Source organism: Heliconius melpomene, chromosome 17 (genome assembly GCF_056956725.1).
Source record: "Heliconius melpomene rosina isolate 202511_hmr_F chromosome 17, ASM5695672v1, whole genome shotgun sequence".
NCBI classification, from domain to species: domain Eukaryota; kingdom Metazoa; phylum Arthropoda; class Insecta; order Lepidoptera; family Nymphalidae; genus Heliconius; species Heliconius melpomene.
In genome coordinates this window covers 13,987,728-14,010,929 of record NC_140405.1, presented here as the reverse complement: position 1 = coordinate 14,010,929, position 23,202 = coordinate 13,987,728, and the positions used below count along the sequence as shown (strand labels likewise).

The following is a 23,202-nucleotide window of genomic DNA, read 5'->3' as shown; positions in this document are numbered from 1 at the left end:
TTGGCACACATTGTTAAAATTTTCGCTGGAATTCGACATTGCAATGTTCATACATTCACACCACGCTATGACCTACCAGGGTGAGGAAATGATCTAAATTATTTTTGGTATTCTAATAACATTATCATTTTAAGTTTATTATAAGCAATCGTTTATAAATCAAAAAGGAAGGAAATAATAAAAAACTTGAAATTTCACATTTATTAAAATACTAATATTTTTTTATATTAAAATGGGTATTTATCTGGTTGTCTAGGTTTTAAAATGGTTTTTCCTCACATTTTTTATTAATTATTATTATTATTGTTGTTGAAAAACCGGTTCTCTAATTCGTCAACTTTAAAAACGGTTTCTTTTCTTTTCCGAACTTAAGTAATATCTAATCACGGTTATCTATTCGAATTCATAATGTTCCCAGACATGTTATTTAGTATCCATAAACGCTATTTATCTTCTAAAACCGGTTGTCTAATTCGTCTCGGTCTAGAGACAGGTTTCTCCTCAACCAACTTTCCCGGACTAGTGCTCCTTATTAGAGACCTTTTGTCTTTTGGGGTTTTGAGGGAGCCACTTTTCACTTTACTTGTTTTCTTGGTTTTATTCTCCTTTTCTAGCTTTGGAGTTAAGAATTCCGATTCGAGATTTTTTACGATTCGTTTTGAATATGTTTTCAGTGACGTCATTGGTGTGAAGAATTGTTCAGCGGGAGTGTTCTGACAGGGAGTTAAAAATACAGATTTTTCCGTATTTGGTGTGAAAATATTGAAATCTGGTTCTTCAGGCGATGGTTTTTGTATAGTTATGTCTGGTTTCGACCTAGTTCTCCTCGGTGTGATAGTTTCTAAGGCCGGCTTAGTTGTCACCGGCACCGGCACTTTGAATTTTGGTTTTGTAGGTTTGACCGGTTTCTCAGTTTCCTCGGAGCTCGCTTCGTCTAAGTTCAATTTGATCACTTTACGTTTTTTCAGTATCTCTTCGTCTTTGACTATTTTCAAGGTTTCTATTTTCGGTAAATATTTGGTTTCTGGGGTTTTCGGTATTTCTGTTTCGTTAGTCGGTGTTAATTTTAGATTTTCCATTTCGATTTCTAAGCCAGTCTCTACAAATTTCTTTGCGTTACGCATTCTCGCTGATGTAACCATTATATTAAGTATATCGTTCTTTAAATAATCATCAATTGTATCACCTTCTGGTATTGTTTCGTGTATTTTTATAATAAATTCATCGGCCTTTTCAAATTCGCCTTGGGATAATTCAAAACTAGCGTATTCAAGCAAAAATTCTATGAAAATCTCTGTAAATTCTCTCACGTAATAACTTTTCAATACATTTCTAACTGAATCATCAAATTTGGACTCTTTAATTATATTATTTAATCTAATTTCAGTTTCTTCAAACATATTAAGTGTACCACTAAGGTAAGTCTTAGCAATATCAAGCTCTTTAGCTCTATAATACATAGAAGATTCTAAGTAAAACGTGAAGCAAGTTAAAATCAAACATGGCGGATTACAAGAGTGGCATATACACTGCATGTGATCTAAAAACTCCGGGGATTTGAACCTGGGTACCGTTATACATGGGAAGGAAGGACTCGTCTGGTTGCTCTTCATCATGGAGTCTCTCATCGTCTCCAAATTTGTGTGTTTTGGTGTGTGATGGTCGTGTTTCAGTGTGTTGTTGTATGTTGTGTCCGTGCTTGGTCGGATGCCGAGGACGTATTTTAAATGGTTCTCGATTGTTACCTGTAATTAATTGGGTTTTAGTTATTTTAGTTTAGTTTAATTAATAGTATGAGGATTACGAACTGCGACTGTCTGATTATGAGTTTAGTATTTTTTCGTGGGATTATTTATATATTTTGTTTGAAGATGAAAACAAAAATCAAAAGCAAAACATATTTTTTGTCTACTGTGTAATGGGAGAAAAAGTATTTTTATGTATTTGGTTTTTATGTATGGACAAGACTAATCACATTACATTGAAATCTTACGTCAGAAAGTGTTATAAAACAGCTATCCAAGCAAATGATAGCAACATTATAACAAAATGAAAAAATTTAAAATGATAAACAAGAATACATACTTATATACACAAACGAATAACTTATGCTAAGTTAAAAATTATAAAATTACACTATAATGTCAAACGAACCTGTGCATGATCCAACGCAGCGGGGTGCAAAGCGAGCGCCGCAGCGTCAGCGGCGTTAAACGCTGCGAAGCGGGTGCGCGGCGCCGCAGCCGCCGCCGCACGCCGCCACGTGCGTAACCCGCGAGCGCCGCAAACCGCGCGTAGTGTCGCGACACCGGCATTATGCAGCGCGAACAGTGTAAGCACTCGACGGTGTGCCCAACGAGAAGCTGTGTAGTTTTATTTAATCGACTTTAATATAAGATAAAATACAGCACGATCGACGAGTCGTGGCCGCTCTTCGTTTTATTGGAGATGGCTGCGCAATTTGATTTTGGACATTTTTTCACTTTTGAATATTTTACTCCCGAGTCAACAATGTTACGAAAAAGTTCACATAGAGGCCAGTTGTGGTACAGGGGGTTGTGGATTTGAGTTCCACTGGAGGTATTGATATATTTCATATTTTCTCACTCTCGTTACGAGGCGAAGTGCGGCGTTGAGGTCCACCACTAAACATGCAATGCTGCCAAAATTCGGCGGAAATTGGGAAACGGAGGTGTTTTAATGGGAACGGAGTGATGATGTGATTATAGAAGGGTTCAATAAAAATATTTTATACGTATTCTAAGAACAAATAATAAGTATTATATAAAGCACTTCGAGAAAAAAGTAATTAAAAAATAAATTGATATTTGCCTTCTTTACTTGACTATGGCACTCTAAAATATATAAAAAAGTACTTACAATTACTGGAGAACGATAAATAATGTCTCTGTATTCCATTGAGCGCGCTCAAAAAGCTCAGCCCGGAGTCGGGTCTGAGCATAAACTGAGCTCTCATTAAGCTGCCTGTTGAGAGTGACACTGAAATAAAAAATATATGAAAATTTTAATACTTAACTATTAATAACTTTCAATATTATCACTCCTCGAATGGGAATCGAACCCACAACCTTTGCGTTTATTTACTTGATGTAACACTGTGTCACGATAGCCTCGTAGTGTTTCAGAAATAATTTAAATAAAACAAATAAAGATACATTTCTTAACACAATAAACAATAGAAAGGAGAAAAAAAATTCATACCATTTAAATCTGGTTTCTCTTCTGATATTTGTAATAATTTAATTTGGACCATTTGCACTAAACCCGCTGAAATACTTATTTTTCCACACTTCGCGTGATACATCTGTTAAAAAAAAATACTGAAAGAGCATAATTCAAAATAGACTTAATTTAATAAATATAACATCTACTTTCTTAACTCCCTATTTTGGTTTACTTTTCACGCTGTATCCCGCCTGTAATAGGTTAGGCAGAAAGAACCGAGTAGTGTCGAGACACTCCTTCACTACTATCCACTATCAGCCTGAATTTGATATAGTATTGTTATCAGAATAGCGAAATTGAAAATAGTTGATTGTGCCGATTGGAGATCGAACCCGCAACCGTCGTGTTTACAATCAAGCAAATTTATTTATATATAGTGCTATAATATACTGCACATACTGCATATATATACTGCACTTACAGCAACTTCACATAGAAAATTCAATATAACATCTAAGTCAACATTCTTCATTAATCCTTTACAATATTTCATTGCTTGTGCCATTGTTTCACCAAATTCTCCATTTTTTGTCATGAAACTAGTTAAAACTGTTGCGTTTCTTATATAGGCTTCTCTGGAATAAGAAAAATATTTATTAGGGCTTAATATATTAGGCGACGTGTTCGAATACAATTGGGTTTATCAATTATGGTCGTACAATAATTAATTATTATTGTATGAGATTTATATTTTAAGGGATATTCCAAGTTTTTTTTACATATAAAATTAAATAAAAAATATTAAACCACTAATAATATCTCCTCTTTTTTGCGTCAGAGGACAAAAATACTCACCCATCATTACATATCTCAGCCACATTACAGCATATGCGCGCCAAATGCAATGCATGCATGTAACGACGCATAAAAAGAAACTGTTGCACGACAATTTGACATATTTGTAAAGAGTAACCGACTAAAGGGGATTTTTCTGAAATTTAAAACAAAAAAAAAAAAAAAAATTTATATATTGTGATGGGGTTTTATTAATGTAATAATAATTTATAATAAATAAATAAAATAACATTATTTTTTATATTATGAAAAAAATCAATAAACAATTGCAAATCAACAATTATAAAAAAGAATATTTTCAAATTTAGGTGTTGCGAAGATAAACTTGACTTTTTCATTTTGACCTATCGAAAATGGCTTTTATTACTTTATTCAATTCATACATATATTTATTTATATTTTTTTATTTACTTCTATTTTACTTACATCATTATAATAACAGTTTTAGCATACAATACATTTAATTATTTATAAATTAATTAAAAAAGTAAACACAAATTTAAAGAATATAAGAAAAATATAAAATTTATATATATAAAAAAATTGGCAGCGGTGGGATTCGAACCCACGCCTCCGAAGAGACTGGTGCCTTAAACCAGCGCCTTAGACCGCTCGGCCACGCTACCATTGAATGCAATGTCCCAATATAACACATTATATTATTTATATTTTTTATATATTATTAACTATCTCTTTTTTAGCTTCACGCTGTATCCCGCACAAAGCAGGTTGGTGTTAAGACACTCTATTCCCAATAAGACATTTTATTATTATTAATATAAAATTATCACTCCAAATTCATCCTTTTACCCTCAATTTTTTTCTCAACTTAAATTAGTACTTATAAATTGAAATTCGCTTTTTTACACTTCAATTTCATCCAAATTACAAAAATAAAAACCAAAATAATAAATCTAATATACCAATTTTAAAAGGGTTTTTTTTCAAACGGGAGGTTAATGATGTTAGCCCTACTGGCCTATACAGTGACACCAGGCGGGTAGGGGAGAGGGTATTCTGTCCCTGAAAAATTGCAAGCATTCTGTGGTTGCTTGCAAGAAGTGAAATTTTAATAAAATATATCTTACCAGTGGACCGTCGCGGCTTCACCCGCTTGAATCATACGAATATTTTTTAAATTATTTTCAGTTTAGGGGGTAAATTCTAATAAATCGTGAAACAGGTGTTCAATGAAATATTTTTAAGAGTCTGAATTTCAAATTTTATAAATGTTGGTGGTGATTTAAAAAAATCCATACAAACTTGCAACCCCTATTTAACTCCTTTAGGGTTAAAATTTTTCAAAATCTTTTCTTAGTGGATGTCCAGATTACGAAAATAAACATCTGTCCAAATTTCACGTTTTTATCATCGGCGGTTACGGCTGTGCATGTGTCTTACCTCAGTCAGTCAGGTACATGTCCTTTTATATATATATAGATAATATTATAACAAAATGTACGTCGTCATGGCGCAGTAAAGAGATGAACAAAGGACGGAATGCAAGATCAGTTTAAATGGTAAGATATTAGAACAAGTGAACGAAGTGGTATATTTTGGAAGTATGTTCAGTGGAGATGGAAGACACGAGATGGATGTGGAAAGGTGTATTGTATGAAAGGCGTATGCCGGTAATAGGGCTAACGGAACCTTAGCTGCATTGATGTGACGTCTGCACAGCCGCGCGCTAAGCCATACGTAATGCAGTGTTGGTTCCGATGTTGTTGTTATATGTCAGCGAAACGTGGGTATTATAGAAGAAGAATGTAAGAAAAATGAGTGTCGTGGAGATGCGATCTCGTCGTAGGATTTGCAGAGTCAGCTTAGCTGATCGAATCCGCAATGAAGAGATACACAGAATGGCAGGTACTAGTGAAGATATCACAGGGAGAATGAAGGCAGGATGGCACGTCGAACGAATGAGCGATGAAAGAATGGTAAAAAAGATCTATGACGGAAAAAATAGCGGTAAGTGAGATAGGGGAGATCTTGGTTGACCTTAGTATCGAAGATACTGGAGGAAGGTCACGTAAAAAGCATAAGGATCCCCGGAGGGCATATATGAAGAGGTTGACGACAGTGGAAGAGGCGAAAGAGGTATGTAGAGACCGCAGCGTTTGGCGCTCCGTTCTCTCCGAGTACTCCGCTAGTGATAAAGCGTGAAGCTATGTATGTATGTACGTGGCGCATTAGCACACAGCATGTGACTGTTGTAGTAAATATTTTAATTCCAAATACAACTTTTATACTTTAGATGAATTTGAGGTTTAAAACAGCGATGGGTAAAAGTATCGATTTATATTGTGTAATTGTAAATTGAATGCGTAAAAGTATATATATGGAGTGAAGAACCTTAACTTAATACCGCACTTAGCGGGAAAATAAAAGTGACTTCCGCCTATCAACACATAATGTCTCAAAAACTGGATAATGGAATGTCTTAACACTAGGTTCCCGCTTAGCCTACTATATGCAAGATACAGTATAATAGTAATAAAAAAGTAAAACTAAAAATACAGCAAGTCACTAAAATACAGAGAATCTCGTCACTAACCCGATTTCAAGTGAGGCACTAGCTCTGTCATTATATCTACACCTTTAAACGCTTGGGACAAGGCGTTATGTTCTTGTTCTATAGTTCTTGTTATTTGTATTTGGTTTGGATCAACCTGAAAATTAGAAAATAATATTATAATAATTTTGCGTGTGAGGGGAATTGAACCTGTTATAACTGTTTATAAATAAGGATATCAAATAAAATCAAGTTAGTAGTGTATGACTTTCTAAGAGAATACAGGTTCAATTTCGTTTTAAAGAGAGCTTCACACCGTCACACCGTATACCGCATATATGATAACACAATCCGTTTTCCTAACATATCTTTCAATATTCGGAATACTGTGTCTTGAGTGGCGGAACGTGCAGTGTGTCGTTACTAGAGCGTAGAGATATATGACAGTAAAAAGAATATCATTACAGGTTCTCTCTGCCTGCCCTGCTTTATGCGGGAAACAGCGTAAACATAAAAAAAATAATAAATCACTTACTTGTTCTGTAACCTTCCATCCGTATTTCAGACTGGCATCAGCTATATCGTATTCGGATTTTAAGAATAATAAAGTGGAATGAACTAATTTTTCTAAAGAAGAATGTGTCTGAAAATAAAAAATATTAGATAATTAGTTAAAAAGGTATGGCTGTGGCTCCAAATTCTTGGCCTCGAGGCTGCCCCACTTAACCTATTCGCCTATTACCATAACATGACCAATACAAAAAATCTTAAATACAAAAACCATAACATAAAATATAAATAATCTCCATAAAAAGTCACATCTTACCGAACCTTCTTCAATTCTTCTCAATAATTTACTAACAATATCTTTGTAACTATCGTTATGTATTGCTCTGACATATAAGGGTGTTTGTAGCATAACATCGTATAAAGTCCAAAGTAAAATATCTTCATTTTCAGCTAAAACAGAAAAAAACCGTTGAAAATATATTTTTCAAATAGCCCACGTACAGCGGGGAAAGCAGAGGAAATTCAGTGTGATGACATGTTAAAATATCCCATTTCCTGATATTACACTGATCTTGCATTCCGTCCTTTATGCATCTCTTTCAAAAACCAGAAAAAATGAAACTATTTATAAATAATAATTTATTATCTCGAGTGGGGATCCAGCCCACAACCGTCGCGTTACAGTCACACCCTTGTGCCTGCCACCCTGCGCCACGACGGCCTCATGAATGTTGAAAATTTAAATAAATAAATGAGTTTGTTTTGATAAAAATATGAATGATGAAGACAAAGGTTCTAGCGAGTCGACTAGCGAGGATGTTACGGTGAGAATGAAGAAGAACATACTCAGCTGGTTTGGGCATGTCGAACGAATGAGTGATGAAAGAATGGCAAAGAAGATCTATGATGGAAAATTGAGTGGTAAGAGCTCGGGTGACCTTCGAAAACACAGGAAAAAGCAATATTACCTCCTGGAGGGCATGTATTAAGAAGTTGATAACAGTGGTCAAGGAAAAAGAGGTACGTGGAGACCGTAGCGTTTGGCGCTCCGCGCTCTATGACTACCCCGCTAGGGATGAAGCGTGAAGTTAAGTTTTAAATTCCTTCACTCTCGTTGAAAAGTCCGGCGTCGAGTTTCGCCACTCGGAGGACTTGAAAGTGGGGAACGGAGACTCGTAACACTAGGTCCCGTGTGCCAACGCTGTTTTATGTGTGAAGCTGATTATTCATTAAACTCATTTATGTGGAATTCTAAGACTTACAGTCCTATAAAAAATGCGGATTCGAATAATCGTAAGTTTTCGAAAAATAGCTTCACGGTGTACCCCGCGCATAGCCGGGTAGGCAGAGGTAACATGAGAACCTAGTGTTAGGATACTTCCATTCCCCACTATTTTCAAATATATAGATTTTGAAACGGAAAAATAATGTAGGATTATTACGATTTTTGAAATTTCAAATGCTACACAAATATTTCCATGTTTTTTTTATTTAATATTAAATATATAATAATTACCTTTCATCCAAGTATGTTTATTCGTTAGTAAATCATATAAAGACGTCGAAACACCCGCTATAGGAGCTATTGAGGGCCACAATTTGGTGTACATTGAAAATTCATGTTTTAACAAAGAACTGAAAAAAACATAATTCAAAAAAAAGTTACTGTTAAGATACAACATTTTAGGCTATTTATTTTTCGTAGATGTGAAAATATGTATTCATGAAAACTTTTATTTTTGGGAGTTCTGTACAATATTCATTTAAGTTATTTATATTTTTTTTAGTCCAGTCGCGGAGCAAGAGTGCGACTCTAACGACGCGCGACAGATTGTGGATTAGAAGAAATAAAATATTTAATATTTTCATTCTGTTAACGCTGCGCTGAGTTCAGTCTTATTATAACTAAATAAAATATTTGAAGTTACGGAAGAAGCGTGAAACTTAATAAAATATTTTTCTTATCATCAAACTTACCTAAATTTCAAATTTTTCATGAAAGGCTTCAAATTCCCATATAAATTATCATCATATAATGATTCACATACATTCAATACAGACATCATTTGTAAATCATTATTATCATTATTTTTCAACGCCTTAGCCTTTATGTCCATTACTAAACTCAAAAACTTTTCCGAGCTCAAGCCGTCGGGCAAAGCAAAAATTAAACTCAAAAATGCATTTTTTAATGAACTTTCATACAACTTAAAGTCCATTTCGCAAATACTCTTATTATATAACGCTCGACTAATATTCTTTGATTCACCATCATTATTTATATTAACCAATTCATTTTTTAAATAAATATCAAATAATTTTATTGAATAATCGTAAATTTGAGTTCTATTTAACAAAATCGCAGTATTGTGTATGTCTGTTTGTAATTTCCTGAAGCATTTCTCATTATTCGGGCAACCTATTGATTTTAGTTTGTTCAAAATTAAATATTGTTGTTCAACTAAATCATAATAAATAGGCATGTTATTTAAAATATCGATTTTATTATCTGCCGATATGATTATAAAGTTTTTTATGAGGAAAGACAAGCGCAACGAATCGTGTAGCCCCGATTTTGCTTTACAATTCTCACATTTTGATAACTGAATTGTTCTCTTTGATTTGTCTATTAAAAGTTTTATTAATTTCAAACAGCTCTCCTGCGCAGTCACTGTTAAAATTTGATTTGATTTTTCATTTAGTATATTATCCAAAAATAGTCTAAAAAGTTGACTTATATATGGATATGTTACATATAAAGTATTTTTATAGCCCAATTTTTCAGTAATTTCAAAGGAAACTAGTAAATTATTTATTCCATTCTCTAACAAAGATGAATTAGTTCTATCTTTTAGGATACAGCAAAAAGAATTCATATAGAATGTTTGAAAACAATGGAACATATCTGGTTTATGTCCAAGAAGATTTAAACATAATTTCATAAAACTTTCAACTGATGGACTTTTAAAATTGTTTTTCAATGAATTATCCATTATTACAAATATAATATTGTTAATTTTCATGTATAAGTCCATACATTCTTGTTCTGTTATTTTTTTAAAGCTATTTAAATCTTTTTTTAAAATGGTGTCAATAATCTCTCTATAAACCACATTCAATTCTTTAGCCCAGTCATTGAATAAAAAATGCATTCTTTTTATTAAAAATTGCAATAAATTAGTGCAAAATTGCACTGTATCATATATTTCTATTGTTTTGATGATATCTTCTGTCAATTTAGATAATAGTTTAAGTATGGGCATTTTTAAAGTTTTTAATTTGTCAATGTATGTCAATCTATCAACCAAAATACTCCAGTAGGTTTGGCAATGTTCTGTTAATAAATCATAAGATTCAAATGGCATGAATGATAATTTAAGTACAAGCTCTGGTGGTATTGAGGAATTCTGAAAATTAAATACAAATTACAACAATATAATATTTTAACATGTTAACATTTATTATATAACATTTACGTATATACATGGCAGATGGTAAAAAATTTAGATAATAGTCGGTGATATTTCTGCATATAGCAGCTTCGCCAGGAAGAAAATTCATTGTTTATTATTATATTAAACCTTATTTATTAAATATGTGCGTGGGAATCTAACCCACAACTCATTGTGTTTACATTCACGCATGTGTGCCTCTTCACCATATCAATGTTTGATTAATGTGATGGTTATGGATTCAATCATTAGGGGAGTGACAAGGTTTAATTTATTGTTATTTTTCAGCCCTGGTAGACATGCAGGAGAAGTATTAAGCTGTTAAGAAACATTTATATTCTTAGCTTATTTATAACTTACTTGTTTCACAATATGTTTGTGTATATGATATATACATGCTAAAGTCTTGACTCGATCTGGCCCTTCTAATATACGAGTCTGTCTTACACATTGTATGCTAAGTTTTAATAGTTCCTTATTGTCAATACTCTCTCGCCATTTTGGCACTTTGTCTAGGTTTCTAAAATATAAATATTTCATTTTATTTTCATTGAGGACTCAATACCAAAGTTTTTATGGTTATTGTACAAGAAAAGTATGTTAATTTCTTTTTATAGGCTTTGCATGAAGAGTGTGGTGATGCAAATCGACAACGCCTTTCGTCTAGTTGGATCGGTGAAGAATTTGAAGATAAATAACATTTGTATTTTGATTACATTTACAGAACTGTATAGAAATATTGTTGAATTACATATTGTATGAAACTATGCGACATGTAGCGACGTAGTATTTAAAAATAATAATAAAGTTATTATTATTTAAAAAAATGTTACTATTCAAAATATATAAATAAGTCACCTGCATAAAATACACAACACGTTCAAAGAAAACGAGGCCTTATCTTTGGATGATAATTTCACTAATATATCATGATATTCTTCAAAACTTTCGGCTATATCGTATATGTCACTAGCACCACCACTCGCTTTTATTTTTGCAATAAAATTATTCGCCTCCATTATAATTAAACTAACATTATTGTCTTAAATAAAACTTTTACACTATAAGAATTATTATATATCAGTCCAGTTCTTAATTTATAGCGATCATTATACATCGAAAATGAAATAAGTATTTCAAATTGAAACGACCGTTTATAATTTGTAACTTCTGTCAAAATGACAGAATTGTTAATAGACAATTTGGCTTTTTGGCAAACATAAAAAAATTTTAATTATAAAACCGTAACATACCATTAAAAATTAAATAAATGTTAATTGCTATATGAAGTTATATAAAGGTAAAAAATTAAATCTTACAACCGATTTAATGTAGAACATTCTTTTTTGATATTTTAAACAGCAGTTTATACTAACTAAAAGTATAGTCTGGCAAATATGTTATTGATAATGGGAAGCGCGCGCGGTAAATTGCGCAGTATACGTATGCGCAGAGAACGTTCGATCAGTGTTACCTGTTATGTTGTTTTACCTCACGCTTAGCAAATCACATTTACCTATACCATAATTAAAATATCTGATCATGTTTATGTTGTAGTAAATTATACAAAACGAAAATTTAATGAGGATATCTAAATATCGCAAAATAATCAGCTGTTTCATACATTGTTGTCGAGAATAAAATCAAGACTAGCCCGAAAAGTATAATAACATTTTTGACTCAATAAATAATTAATCAATTCTAAGCTTCTGCTTATATAACTAATGGCACATGATATTTACGTATATGTGTATATACTATATACACACTTATGTACAACATAAACATTCAGTGTGCATAATACAAGCTTATAAACTTTGCAATATGAATAAAGAAATATCTGGCAATATTTAAACTTTTTAAAGATTATATAAAAGAAAATAATCTTGGGTAAATTATTTCAATAAATTTTGAGGTACAAAAAATGAGAGTGCGGTATCCCTTTGCCATAGTTTGCCATTTGCGTCAGTGTAAGCGCTACGTCCTTACAGGAAATTCGCACCCACACATCTTTAAAGGTACAATCGAGCTCACACTATATTGTTCAAACAAGAATATAATTAATTGTAAACAAAAATGCCTTTTACCGTTTTGATTATTTGCTTTATTATTTGTTAATTTTTATTTTTTACTTTCTTGCATGCATTAATTAACGTTTTAAATAAAACGGTAATAAAATTTTGATTTAATTTGGAGATATAATTTATTAACATAATTTATTTGTTAAGACCTCTATTTCCATTATTTCAAAAATTTTTTACTTACCCATAAGTTGATTTTGCATGTTACCTATCGCCAAAATCTTGTATTTGTTTGCTTGTTTTATATATTAAATTTACTTTTTAAATTTTACTTTTTTATTGAATTTGGATTGAGAAGATTTATATGTGGCCTCATTATAATAATTTAATTCAGTGTTTTATTTAATTTTTCAATTTACCATATTTTGCATGTTGCTTTGGTGTTTTTTACTAATTTTTATAATATTACTAGATAAATATGCTCTACTACGCCATTCCGTATATATGATGCTATCATATGATATTATATTCATATTTCATAGTAATGAACTGATAGCGTTGCACTCGACTGTACCGTAGCCCGGTCACACCCCGTAACGATTCCCCGCGAGCCCTTACGGGGGATCGGTCCGGCGTGAGCGGGTGTCTATGTGCAGACATCAAAATACGCTTTCTGCGCAATTTGCCGCGCGTGCTTCCCATTATCAATAACATATTTGCCAGACTATAAACACCATATTTTTATGCTACATACGGTGCCGGCTGGTTTACTTCAAATGTAAAAAATAATACGAAATATATTATATTTTCATTATAATAGCACTTATTAGAAGCTTTATAAAATCAATAACATAAAACCATAGTGTATCGAAAATCAATATAAACTTTTTTGTTCCCTCTTTGTGTGGATGTGTGGGCATTTTTTCTAACTGTCAGAAAATGCCGCCTTACATTGCTCAGTTATAGCGAAATAACATATTTTTGGGATAAATAAGCAAATGAAACATCATTTTGATATAAGATTGTGATAATTTTAAGCGTAAACTACGTGCGGTACGGCTTTAATTCATCAGATTCCCATATACTAAAAGGTATTTACAGTTTACATTGTTATAATGTAGAAAATTTTCACCGGCATGTTAACCTGTTATCAACAGGTTTTTTATTCAAAAACTTGTAATTATTTTTGTGATTAGTGTTTATTTTCATATTAATTGTATGTAATTATCGCTTAACATCATTGTTATGTATAAATTTAATCTATTACAGGTCTAGAAATTTGTCTAAAATGAAGGGCACTAAATACTACTGCTACGTCTTCATGGCAGTGGGTATATACTTCTCTGCATCAAAATTTATATTCGATAAAGTGTATGAGACCTCACAAATAGTTGTTGATGAACTTTTCCACATACCTCAAGGCATATCTTACTGTAATGGTAACTTTTCTCATTGGGATCCGAAAATAACTACTTTACCCGGTCTGTACTTAGTGTCAGCAGCTCTAGTGGGTTTCTACTTCCCTTGCAACACTTATAATTTAAGATTTGTAAATTTAGTTGCATCCAGTTTCAATTTTCTTCTATTTTCATCGATTTTGAAATTTATTTACGGCTATTACAATGAAAGCAGGTTAAAAATTGTAATGCAGGCTCTAAATCTGGCAATCTTGCCACCTTTATACTTTTTCTCACATGTTTATTACACAGACACATTGTCTTTATTATTTTTATTACTATTTTCTCAACTTTGTGTTATAAATAAGAGCAAATGGTTAATACTAATTGTTGGTACATGGAGCGTTCTTATGAGACAAACAAACATAGTTTGGGTTGCAATGGTATTAGGACATAAGTTACTAGATTTATTAATAAGAAGCTCAAGAGTTTATGGAAATAAATATTTAAATAAAACTATTATAGGCAAGAGATCCCTTATAGCTCGTGATATAGATCCATCTAAATTGAAACGTTATTATGGCATGTTAGATCTTATAATAGCTATAAAACATCATATGTCAACATATTTCATAAATTTCTTCCCATTCATATCCATTTCAACTTGGTATGTTATGATACAGCAAGTGGCAATTTTAGTTTTATTTCTAGTTTTTCTATACCACAATGGTTCGATAGTCGTAGGAGATAAATCAGCTCATCAGATGACAATTCATTTGCCACAGCTTTTGTATTTTTTGTTATTTTATGGTGTCTTTGCTTTACCATATATTCTTGCCAAGCTCAGAAGTACTATAAGATTGATGTTATATAATAAAATTAATATGTTATACTTTGCTACCATATTTGCTATTATAATACATTTTAATACAATTGTTCATCCATATTTATTAGCAGATAATAGGCATTACATATTTTATATATGGAATCGATGGTTCGGTAAATATGACTTTGCTATATATGCAACAATACCTGTGTACATTTTCTTATTATTCAGTGTTTATGATAATTTGAAAGATCAAAACTGTATTTCGTTTTTGGTGCCATACTGTGTTAGTATGTTTATGGTGTTAGTCTTCCAGAAGCTTGTTGAAATAAGATATTTTCTAGTCCCATTCATTATAATAAGATTGAGATTCATTCAGCCGTCATATAAAATAGTTATTACTGAATTTATTTGGTATTCCTTAATAAATGCTGTAACTTTCTACCTTTTCTTTACCAAAGAGATATTTTGGAAGGATTTCAAAGAACCTCAAAGGCTAATATGGTAAAATGTGTTCGATAATAAGCAAAATAATGGAAAAATAAGATTTTTCTGTGTAATTTCTGTTTGTAGTGTGTTTTTTGTTATTTTGGAGAAATTTTATTTATTTTATAAATGTTATTGTGAAAGAGTGTCAAATCTTTTTATCTTTTTTTTCTTTTATCTTTTTTTTCTTTTATCTTTTTTAGTCTCTGATATTAATTTATATGGTAAATTAATATATGTAATATTAATTAGTATTAATAAATATGCGTGTAACGTTAATAATCATAATTAGTATTATTCATTAAGTAAATCCCTGAAACCAGACTGTCTAAGCTAAGCTAAAGATAATTGAAAATGAAATAAATAAAATGTTTGTCACATCTGACTTGGAGTCTGTCATATTGTGCATTTAATTTTTATATGTCTGTATAAAAACAATTATTATCATTCAATTAAATGTCGTGATTATGAATATATCTGTAATCGTGATTTTGTTGTTTTTATTATTTCCTAATCCTTTCTTGAGACTGTTAAAGTCAAACAAAGCTATATTACTATATCGTCGGCTTAGAGTGTGAACTTGTTAAATCAGTTTTTGTATTTTCGTTATACCATTTTAAATTCGAATGTGTAAAAAATCAAAGGTTAAAAGAATAGAGAATACAAATCGATTTTCGAAATTATAAAACCCTGATGATACATATTATATTTTCATAGATTTATTAAAGCCGACTTTGTTTCCTGATGTTTCTTTAAAGTTAAACCGAAGATATATAGCTTAATTATGTAATTATATTACATACAATATAAGAGACACTTGTGTTAATAATAAGACACTCCATTTTCGCTTTTAGCAGATTTTAATAACTGTTAATTGGCAAAAACCAATGCTGTGTTTTGTTACTTCATAGGAAAGAATCTAATTATTTATGTAGTTACCTCAAATGGAAATCGAACCTGTATAAAACTATGAAGAACTATACAATTGCATAAGGCATTGTCTTATGTGTATCATCAGTAGAGGTAGTGGAATTAAAGTTTTCAACAAAAGATGCCCATTAAAAAATATAAATTATCGAATGTTGCAGAATAAGTATGATTTTTTTTCTCTTTTGCTGTTGAATTTTTTCTAGAATGGTAGAAATGAGGATAGTTGAGAGAAAATGTCAGGATTTCCAGTAATAAAACAAAATAATTAATTACCATTATTTTTATTATCTTTAATATCTGTAAACAGTTGTAGGTTTTAAACTCATACATATAAAACATATTTATTTACATATAATAAAACTTAAATATAATTCTGGTTTCGATATATTCCAATATGCTCATTGTACCTACATTGTAAATGATTACACATAAAATAAATAATTTTAAATGCTTTCAAAAACAAATACAAAACAATATCATTATATATTTTTGCACCGTATGCCGCACATATGGGTAGGCAAAGGGAACCTGGTAACCTAGTGTCAAGACACTTCCATTCCTCACTTTCGGTGAAAGTGGAAATCAACGCCGCAATATAATATAATAAGCTAGTACCTATTAAAACTTCCTTTATTTTTAATATATAGCTTCTTCCTTTTGTATAGCTTCTAGGCGTTTTAGATAACTAAAGACATATATAACACGCTTAGAATCATTTATATTGAAAATATAAAAAATAAATGTTAATTTTAATATTATGACACTCAAGTATCTATTCATTTCAAAAAACTATATATACTTAAGTAATACAAATAAATCAGATATAAAGATAAAATAAAAAAAATATATTGTTAAAAATAAAACATAAAAAAAACAATTATAAAAAGCCTCGTTATTTAAAGAAATAAAAAAACATATATTTTAATTACGTAAAATACTTAGAGGCGTCCAATAAGATGACCCAAATTACAGTGGCGTAGCTAGGGTATTTGCTGCCCGGTGCGGCTCGGGGGACATGATGCCCCTTTCCTGTTGATGACTTCTAAAAAAAAAAAAAAACGTAATCATCGACGTTGAGTTCTAAAAAAACGAAGCGATCGTCAATGTTAACTTCTAAAAAAAAACGAAATCATCGACGTTGAGTTCTAAAAAAAACAAAGTGATCGTCGACTTTGATGCCCCTTTTATTTTGATGCCCGGTGCGGCTTAAAGGACTTGATGCCCTTTAAAATGATATAAAGTCTAAAAAAACAAAGAAAACACACACTAATCGTCGACTTTGATGCCCTTTTCCTGTTGATGCCCGGTGCGACCGCACCGCTCGCACCCCCCTAGCTACGCCACTGCCAAATTATTATCATAATTATTATTTAGAGTTAATCTTAAATTTCTTTACATAACAATAAAAGAAAACTACGTTTACAAAGTTTTACAATAAAATATTTAGCTCTCCACTTTTTTTATGGGATCTAAAAAAAATATTCCACAATTAACCGTTATGCAATTTTTATATATTTTTACTAGTTTTTTCTTTCGAAGGGCAATTACGTCATTGTTGCATTAAATGGGGAATATCGTCTTATATGTACGAAACTTCTAACTTAAAACGATGATATACTTTACTTAACACGATGGTTGTTGGTTCGAATTCGCAATTAATTAAAAAAAATACAATAAATGCACAGTAAGGTCGTAAGGTGGAGTCATGGCCGCCCTGAAGTTAGGTATTCCGATTTTTTGCGCAGCTATTTCCAGCTTGCTTCAAAGTGGTCACGGCACGTTCGGAAGTCTTCAGGAATAACGGAGTAATTTAACTCATAAGTTCTATATACACAACCATTAAGTAAAAGACGCCATATTAAATATATTTATTTAATTATAAAACTATACTTATTATAAAATGAAATGCAAAATAAATTCGTAACAAAATGGTAACTTAATATATCACAATCGTTCTGGAATGTTAAATTATATTACAACAGCATATCACATAAAAGTACAAAAAAAAACTAACTTAATTAAAACAATATTATTAGTACCTATTAGCTTCTTTCTGTGTACTCAATAAGTATTAGGTACATTTTTTAGCAGATAAGAAAAAAATATCACACATTTAAATAAATTACAAATATATTATAATGACATCATTGTTTAAAATTAGCAACCCGCTCGCGGCTTCACCCGCTCGTACTACACAATTATTTATTTTCTCACCGGAATTACTTTCGTGTTCTAATAACATTATAATTTTAAAGACAATATCCATACATTGATAGTTAACATTTCAGACAATTCATTTAAGTTATTTATCATAAGTGTTTTTTTTTTTGTAGCAATATTGTCATTCCTTTGATATTTATGAAAAGATTGAAATATAACAAATACTAAATGCTAAGGGAAGTTTGTTACAGTACAACAATTAATAATTCTTATGTATTTAAAGTGTTATTCCACACTTAAGAAAGAAAAATTTAGAAACGTGAACAAACGCACAGATACAATAGACAAATTTAGAAATAATTGTTTTGTGTTCTATTAAAGGAGACATTAAATATGATTGATATTTAATATTTTTTTATTAGGTATTATAATTTAAAAAATTGATTTAGAAATACAGTCAAGGTTTGTAGATATGTTCGATTTCAGTTAAATATAAACAAAAAAACATGACATAACTATACATAACAATATTGTTTAACATACTACAATTTATATCTTCTCTTTACATAAAAGTGACATAATTAAAACGATCTCTAATCTTTCTAAGATCTTCTACTGATTTTCTAAAATTTGCAATTTTTTTTAATTAGGACACTTTCATTTCGAAATTACTATTGTAGGGATCTTGTTATTTAATAACAAATAAAAATCTATAATCTCTACAAAAATAAAGAACCTATAACTATTGCATGTACTTTCAAACATTTTTCAGTTAAAAACACTAAGAATAATAGTTGCCGTGTTAATTTTTAAAGCATAATATTGATTTTAAATGAAGAAATGTATTTCACAACTGTAATAAAAAAATTAAGCCAAAAAAATATTTAAAAGATTTTTAGGTAGAGTTAAATTTTGAAATACTAAGTATTAATAGCAAAATAACTTATAAACTTTGTACAGGTAATAATTATAATCCATAAAATATGATAGCTACATATAAAAGACAAAATAATAAAAATATACAAACAATAAGCAAAAAGACGACAAAAAAAGTTTGGCTTGGCCATATTGAATTGTCAAAATAAAAAAGACACAGATTATAAGACTAAAAGTAGACATTTAAAGAAGATAAAAACAACATACTTTTGAAAATTTTCTATGAAAAAAAATAAATACGAAAATAAAAACAAAATGGCGTCTATTAAATCCACTTATCTTCTTTTTTACCGTTCAATAATGGCGTCGATTCCTCTTTGATATCTTTACTCGGGCTTATATCTGGTTTACCATTGAAATAGTTGGCCAAGTTAGACTTGGACACTATATAGGGAATACCGGACAAGTCCGAAGATAGCGGATTGTAATACTGACGGTAGCAGAATATTGCTATGGAAAAACCTAAGATAGAGCCTACGAGGACATCTGTAAATAATTTTTTATATTATTTTTTATTTAATTTGATATAAATATAAATATGAGTGAGTGAGATCTTACTATTTTTTTATCTTTAAAAATATCGTATTAAGGCAAAAAGAAATTAAAATGTTTATTTATATAAAATATTTTTATGGATGTTTTTAAAGAGTAGGGGATTTTAAAGTTAATTATCTATACATTTTTAACTAACTACACAAAAAACACCGCAAAATCAAATATATAAAAAAATAAACCACTATACAAACCTTGCCAATGATGGTGGTAGTCACAAGTTCGAGACAGTGCTATACAAGTGGCTGCTAACAGCGGCGCCAAGGTGGTCAAGATTCGAACCCCCGACCCCCGCCTTTTGGATATAGTGCCCAACCTCCCGCATATCCACGCTGACGCTATACCGAGCGAGCAGAATGATACTAAAAAAGAAAAAAAATGGGAAAATATTTTTATATATTATTTGATGTTTATTCAACTAAAGATATTGTACGTTAGGTCGTGAAACTTAACGCCGCGCTTTGACTGCTAAGGTGACCATATGAAAATACTTGACTTTTGTTTATAGAACTTTGTAATTGAAACATTGAACATTTTGAAAGCTATTCATTATTTTATTTTTAATATATTGAATTTAGAAATTAAAGAATGGACTGTCAAGTTAAAGTTAGTGTCTTAACACTGGATTATTTCTGCCTGCAATGCTGGAAAGAGCTTTTTTAGAATTTAAAAAATAAGTTGCTACCTAATTTAATTTATCATCATTTACTTACAACTACTATGACCGCTGGGAAAAGACTTCCTTCCTTCCATCACATCGGCTATATCGCCAGTGCACTGAAAATCATCAGTTTGCACTCCATCGGGGAAGCAACGGTAGAAAAAATCTGGTCGCGGCCGTCCTATAATACGGGATAAAGAAATTATCATAAAAATCCTACTAACATAATAATAATCAAAATAAAAAATCTGCTTCACGCTGTAGTAGTTCAGTCGAAAGTATACAGTAATAATATTTTAGACATCAGTCAACATTTTGTATAATTTTGCTACGTGAGAATCGTTAGTAAAATAAAAAAATAAAGGAAACTGAATGTAAATGCGACGGTTATGGATTCGATTCCACTAGGGGGAATGAATCAATTTCATTTGTTTGCTCTAGTAATAAGAGAAAGCGCGGCGTTGAATTCTACCACTAAACGCGCAATGTCTCGAGGATTTGGCGGTGCGTGATTACTCACGATGTTACAATAAAATTGTAAGTCTTTAGAGTCCTAGGTCTTTAGGGTCTTTAGGCTCTTAAATTAAATTCATTAAAATATTACTGTAACATATACGTGTCTATAAGTATCAAAATTTTCGGATAATACAACTATTTACATAATATAATATACATACTTATTTATAATTTAAGCTTACCTACTATTAATTTTACTGTATCTGTGGTGACACCGGTGATTCCCAACGCCATAGACCATGATAGAAGAAACTGTAAATATATTTTTTATACTTAGCAAAAATTTATTTTTATATAAATTATATAAAAAGGAAAAGGCACAGTGCATGTCGTATTCTTTTAATATTTCATGGCATTTCATGATCCTCGAAATTTTGCTAGTAAAATTTCTAGGATTGGCACAGTCCACTCAACTCTCTATTCCTATGGTTATGAAAATATATAAAGCTCTAAGTAGTAAATATAGCAGTTAATTTAAAAAAAACAGGATAAACTTACCTCTAATGCATCGTTACAATCATTACAAAGAGCCCATGCTATCAAAGATATAATGCTTGGTACGGACACAACTATTGACCACAGCATGCCGCTCGGCACGTAGGATTCGTGTCGTGGGTACTTACAATTGTTTTCTAATTCTGATTGTGGGATTACCCTTATGAAGGGCGACATTGATTCCATGTAGCTGAAATATTATAAATAACTAATAAATTAAGTTATTTTTCATAGTGTATCATGTAATATATGCACAGAATACAGTATGATAAAAATATAGTGGGGAATGATGTCTTTATGGTAATGGAGTCTTAATAGTAATTTCCCAGGTTCCCATAAATAAAAAGGACAAAACTCCTGCATATAGCAGAGTAGGGACAGGAATCCTAGCTTTACCTTTATACCCTTCACCATTTTCATTTGGAGAAATTGCATTTAAAGTGGACATATTTTGTTTTCTTAAACAGGAAATGAACTATTTTTATTTCCTAAAAATAGTTCATTTCCTTAAATGGGATTCAAACCCAGGTGCTGTGCCATTGGGCCACAAAGACCTTTATTTATAATACAAAGCCCTTTATTTATAATATTATACTCTTAAAAAAATATCATTTGATAACACTTTTTTGAAGCCTAAGTCACAATTTGTTAAGAATATATATTTAAAATACAAATATATAACAATATTGAACTCAGTAGAATATGAACCCACAACCATTTTATTATAAATAGATAATTTCCGACATCAGTGCTTTTAACTGAACAAACATTTCTGAATTTTAATATTATATTGTAGCAGTATATATATATATATATATATATATATATATATATATGAATTTAAATGTACATATTTATTCACATTAAAGTTCATTTCCTTAATACATTGTATTTAACAAAATTATGTAAATTCTATGATAATTAATTATACTCAAAACTGTATATGGAATTACAATGCAATTAACCATTTTAATTACCAATATAAGGCAGATATTATGAAATAATTAAAACTTTTGTAATGTTTCCATCCATCTCAGTTCAATGATCAAGTTCATCATGTAAAATATAGTGCGGCGTTAGATTCCGCAATTTAAAAACCATATCTCAATGAAGAGAGGAGAAATAAGAGGAAGAGGTAATTTAATACAGAGTTCTTCAATAAGGGAAGGGTAAGCAATCTTACCCTCCTAAATTCTGGAGGTTGTTGAAGTTAATATAAAATTAAATAAAATTGGTATGTGGTATATGTAAAGTAAATAAACAATAAATTAAGTAAACATATGGTAGCTTACCAAAAAACTGAAACCAAGGAAATGCGAACAAGAATCTCTACAAGCAAATTGAAACTAGCCGAGCGTATGAGCGGCATTTTTAAAACTTTAAATTTAACATATATAAGTATGTATGTATATTGTGAAACGTATTGTCGTTTAATAAATTTGGTCAAAACATTGCAGTGTGGTGGGGTAATGCAAACCTGTTTATGACAGAAAGAATTGTATTGCCATAATGGATATCGAGAATTTCGACTTCTATAAAAAATATTTATAGTTGTAAACTTGTAATAGAAAATAAATGCAAAGAACGCTGTTTGTATTTGTATATAAAAAAATATTAAAAACTAAACTAACGTAAATATATTAAAATATTTAGGTATTATCATAATGTTAAGGTTGGATTAAGTAATAAATAATTATTAATTTTTAA

At 30.7% G+C, this 23,202-nt stretch overlaps 3 protein-coding genes and 1 non-coding gene across 4 annotated transcripts; 1 reads left to right on the top strand and 3 right to left on the bottom strand.

Moving 5' to 3' along the window:
- Nucleotides 1–186: 186 nt before the first annotated feature.
- Nucleotides 187–11,699, bottom strand: LOC146530474 (uncharacterized). Its single transcript, XM_085200334.1, has 13 exons — nt 11,374–11,699; nt 10,876–11,035; nt 9,041–10,470; nt 8,580–8,698; nt 7,380–7,513; nt 7,089–7,196; nt 6,596–6,710; nt 4,042–4,177; nt 3,668–3,821; nt 3,223–3,325; nt 2,881–3,000; nt 2,155–2,363; nt 187–1,745 (listed from the first exon to the last, which is right to left on the bottom strand). The coding sequence occupies exons 1-13, from the start codon at nt 11,532–11,534 to the stop codon at nt 444–446; spliced, it is 4,251 nt and encodes a 1,416-aa protein (XP_085056460.1). The 5' UTR covers nt 11,535–11,699; the 3' UTR covers nt 187–443.
- On the bottom strand, nt 4,586–4,667 carry TRNAL-AAG (transfer RNA leucine (anticodon AAG)). Its single transcript has one exon. It is a non-coding gene; the product is annotated as a tRNA-Leu (tRNA).
- A 225-nt stretch (nt 11,700–11,924) lies between the features above and the next one.
- Alg10 (alpha-1,2-glucosyltransferase Alg10) lies at nt 11,925–15,734 on the top strand. Its single transcript, XM_085200341.1, has 2 exons — nt 11,925–13,627; nt 13,806–15,734. Exon 2 carries the CDS (start codon nt 13,825–13,827, stop codon nt 15,265–15,267), a length of 1,443 nt encoding a protein of 480 aa, XP_085056467.1. The 5' UTR covers nt 11,925–13,627; nt 13,806–13,824; the 3' UTR covers nt 15,268–15,734.
- Nucleotides 15,735–16,440: 706 nt separating this feature from the next.
- On the bottom strand, nt 16,441–22,977 carry LOC146530472 (phospholipid phosphatase 5). The gene is made up of 6 exons (XM_085200348.1): nt 22,788–22,977; nt 21,499–21,685; nt 21,183–21,252; nt 20,537–20,665; nt 20,018–20,185; nt 16,441–19,757 (listed from the first exon to the last, which is right to left on the bottom strand). Exons 1-6 carry the CDS (start codon nt 22,862–22,864, stop codon nt 19,537–19,539), a joined length of 852 nt encoding a protein of 283 aa, XP_085056474.1. The 5' UTR covers nt 22,865–22,977; the 3' UTR covers nt 16,441–19,536.
- Between the last annotated feature and the right edge of the window lie 225 nt (nt 22,978–23,202).

Coding starts and splice junctions, on each gene's coding strand:
- LOC146530474 (XM_085200334.1), bottom strand. CDS start 11,534: ATGGAGGCGAATAATTTTATTGCAAAAATAAAAGCGAGTGGTGGTGCT. Junction 7,197..7,379: donor GAAGAATTGAAGAAGGTTCG/GTAAGATGTGAC, acceptor TTTTATTTTCAG/ACACATTCTTCTTTAGAAAA. Junction 3,822..4,041: donor GCTGAGATATGTAATGATGG/GTGAGTATTTTT, acceptor TTCTTATTCCAG/AGAAGCCTATATAAGAAACG.
- Alg10 (XM_085200341.1), top strand. CDS start 13,825: ATGAAGGGCACTAAATACTACTGCTACGTCTTCATGGCAGTGGGTATA.
- LOC146530472 (XM_085200348.1), bottom strand. CDS start 22,864: ATGCCGCTCATACGCTCGGCTAGTTTCAATTTGCTTGTAGAGATTCTT. Junction 20,666..21,182: donor TACAGTAAAATTAATAGTAG/GTAAGCTTAAAT, acceptor CCCGTATTATAG/GACGGCCGCGACCAGATTTT. Junction 20,186..20,536: donor TCCCAGCGGTCATAGTAGTT/GTAAGTAAATGA, acceptor TTTCTTTTTTAG/TATCATTCTGCTCGCTCGGT.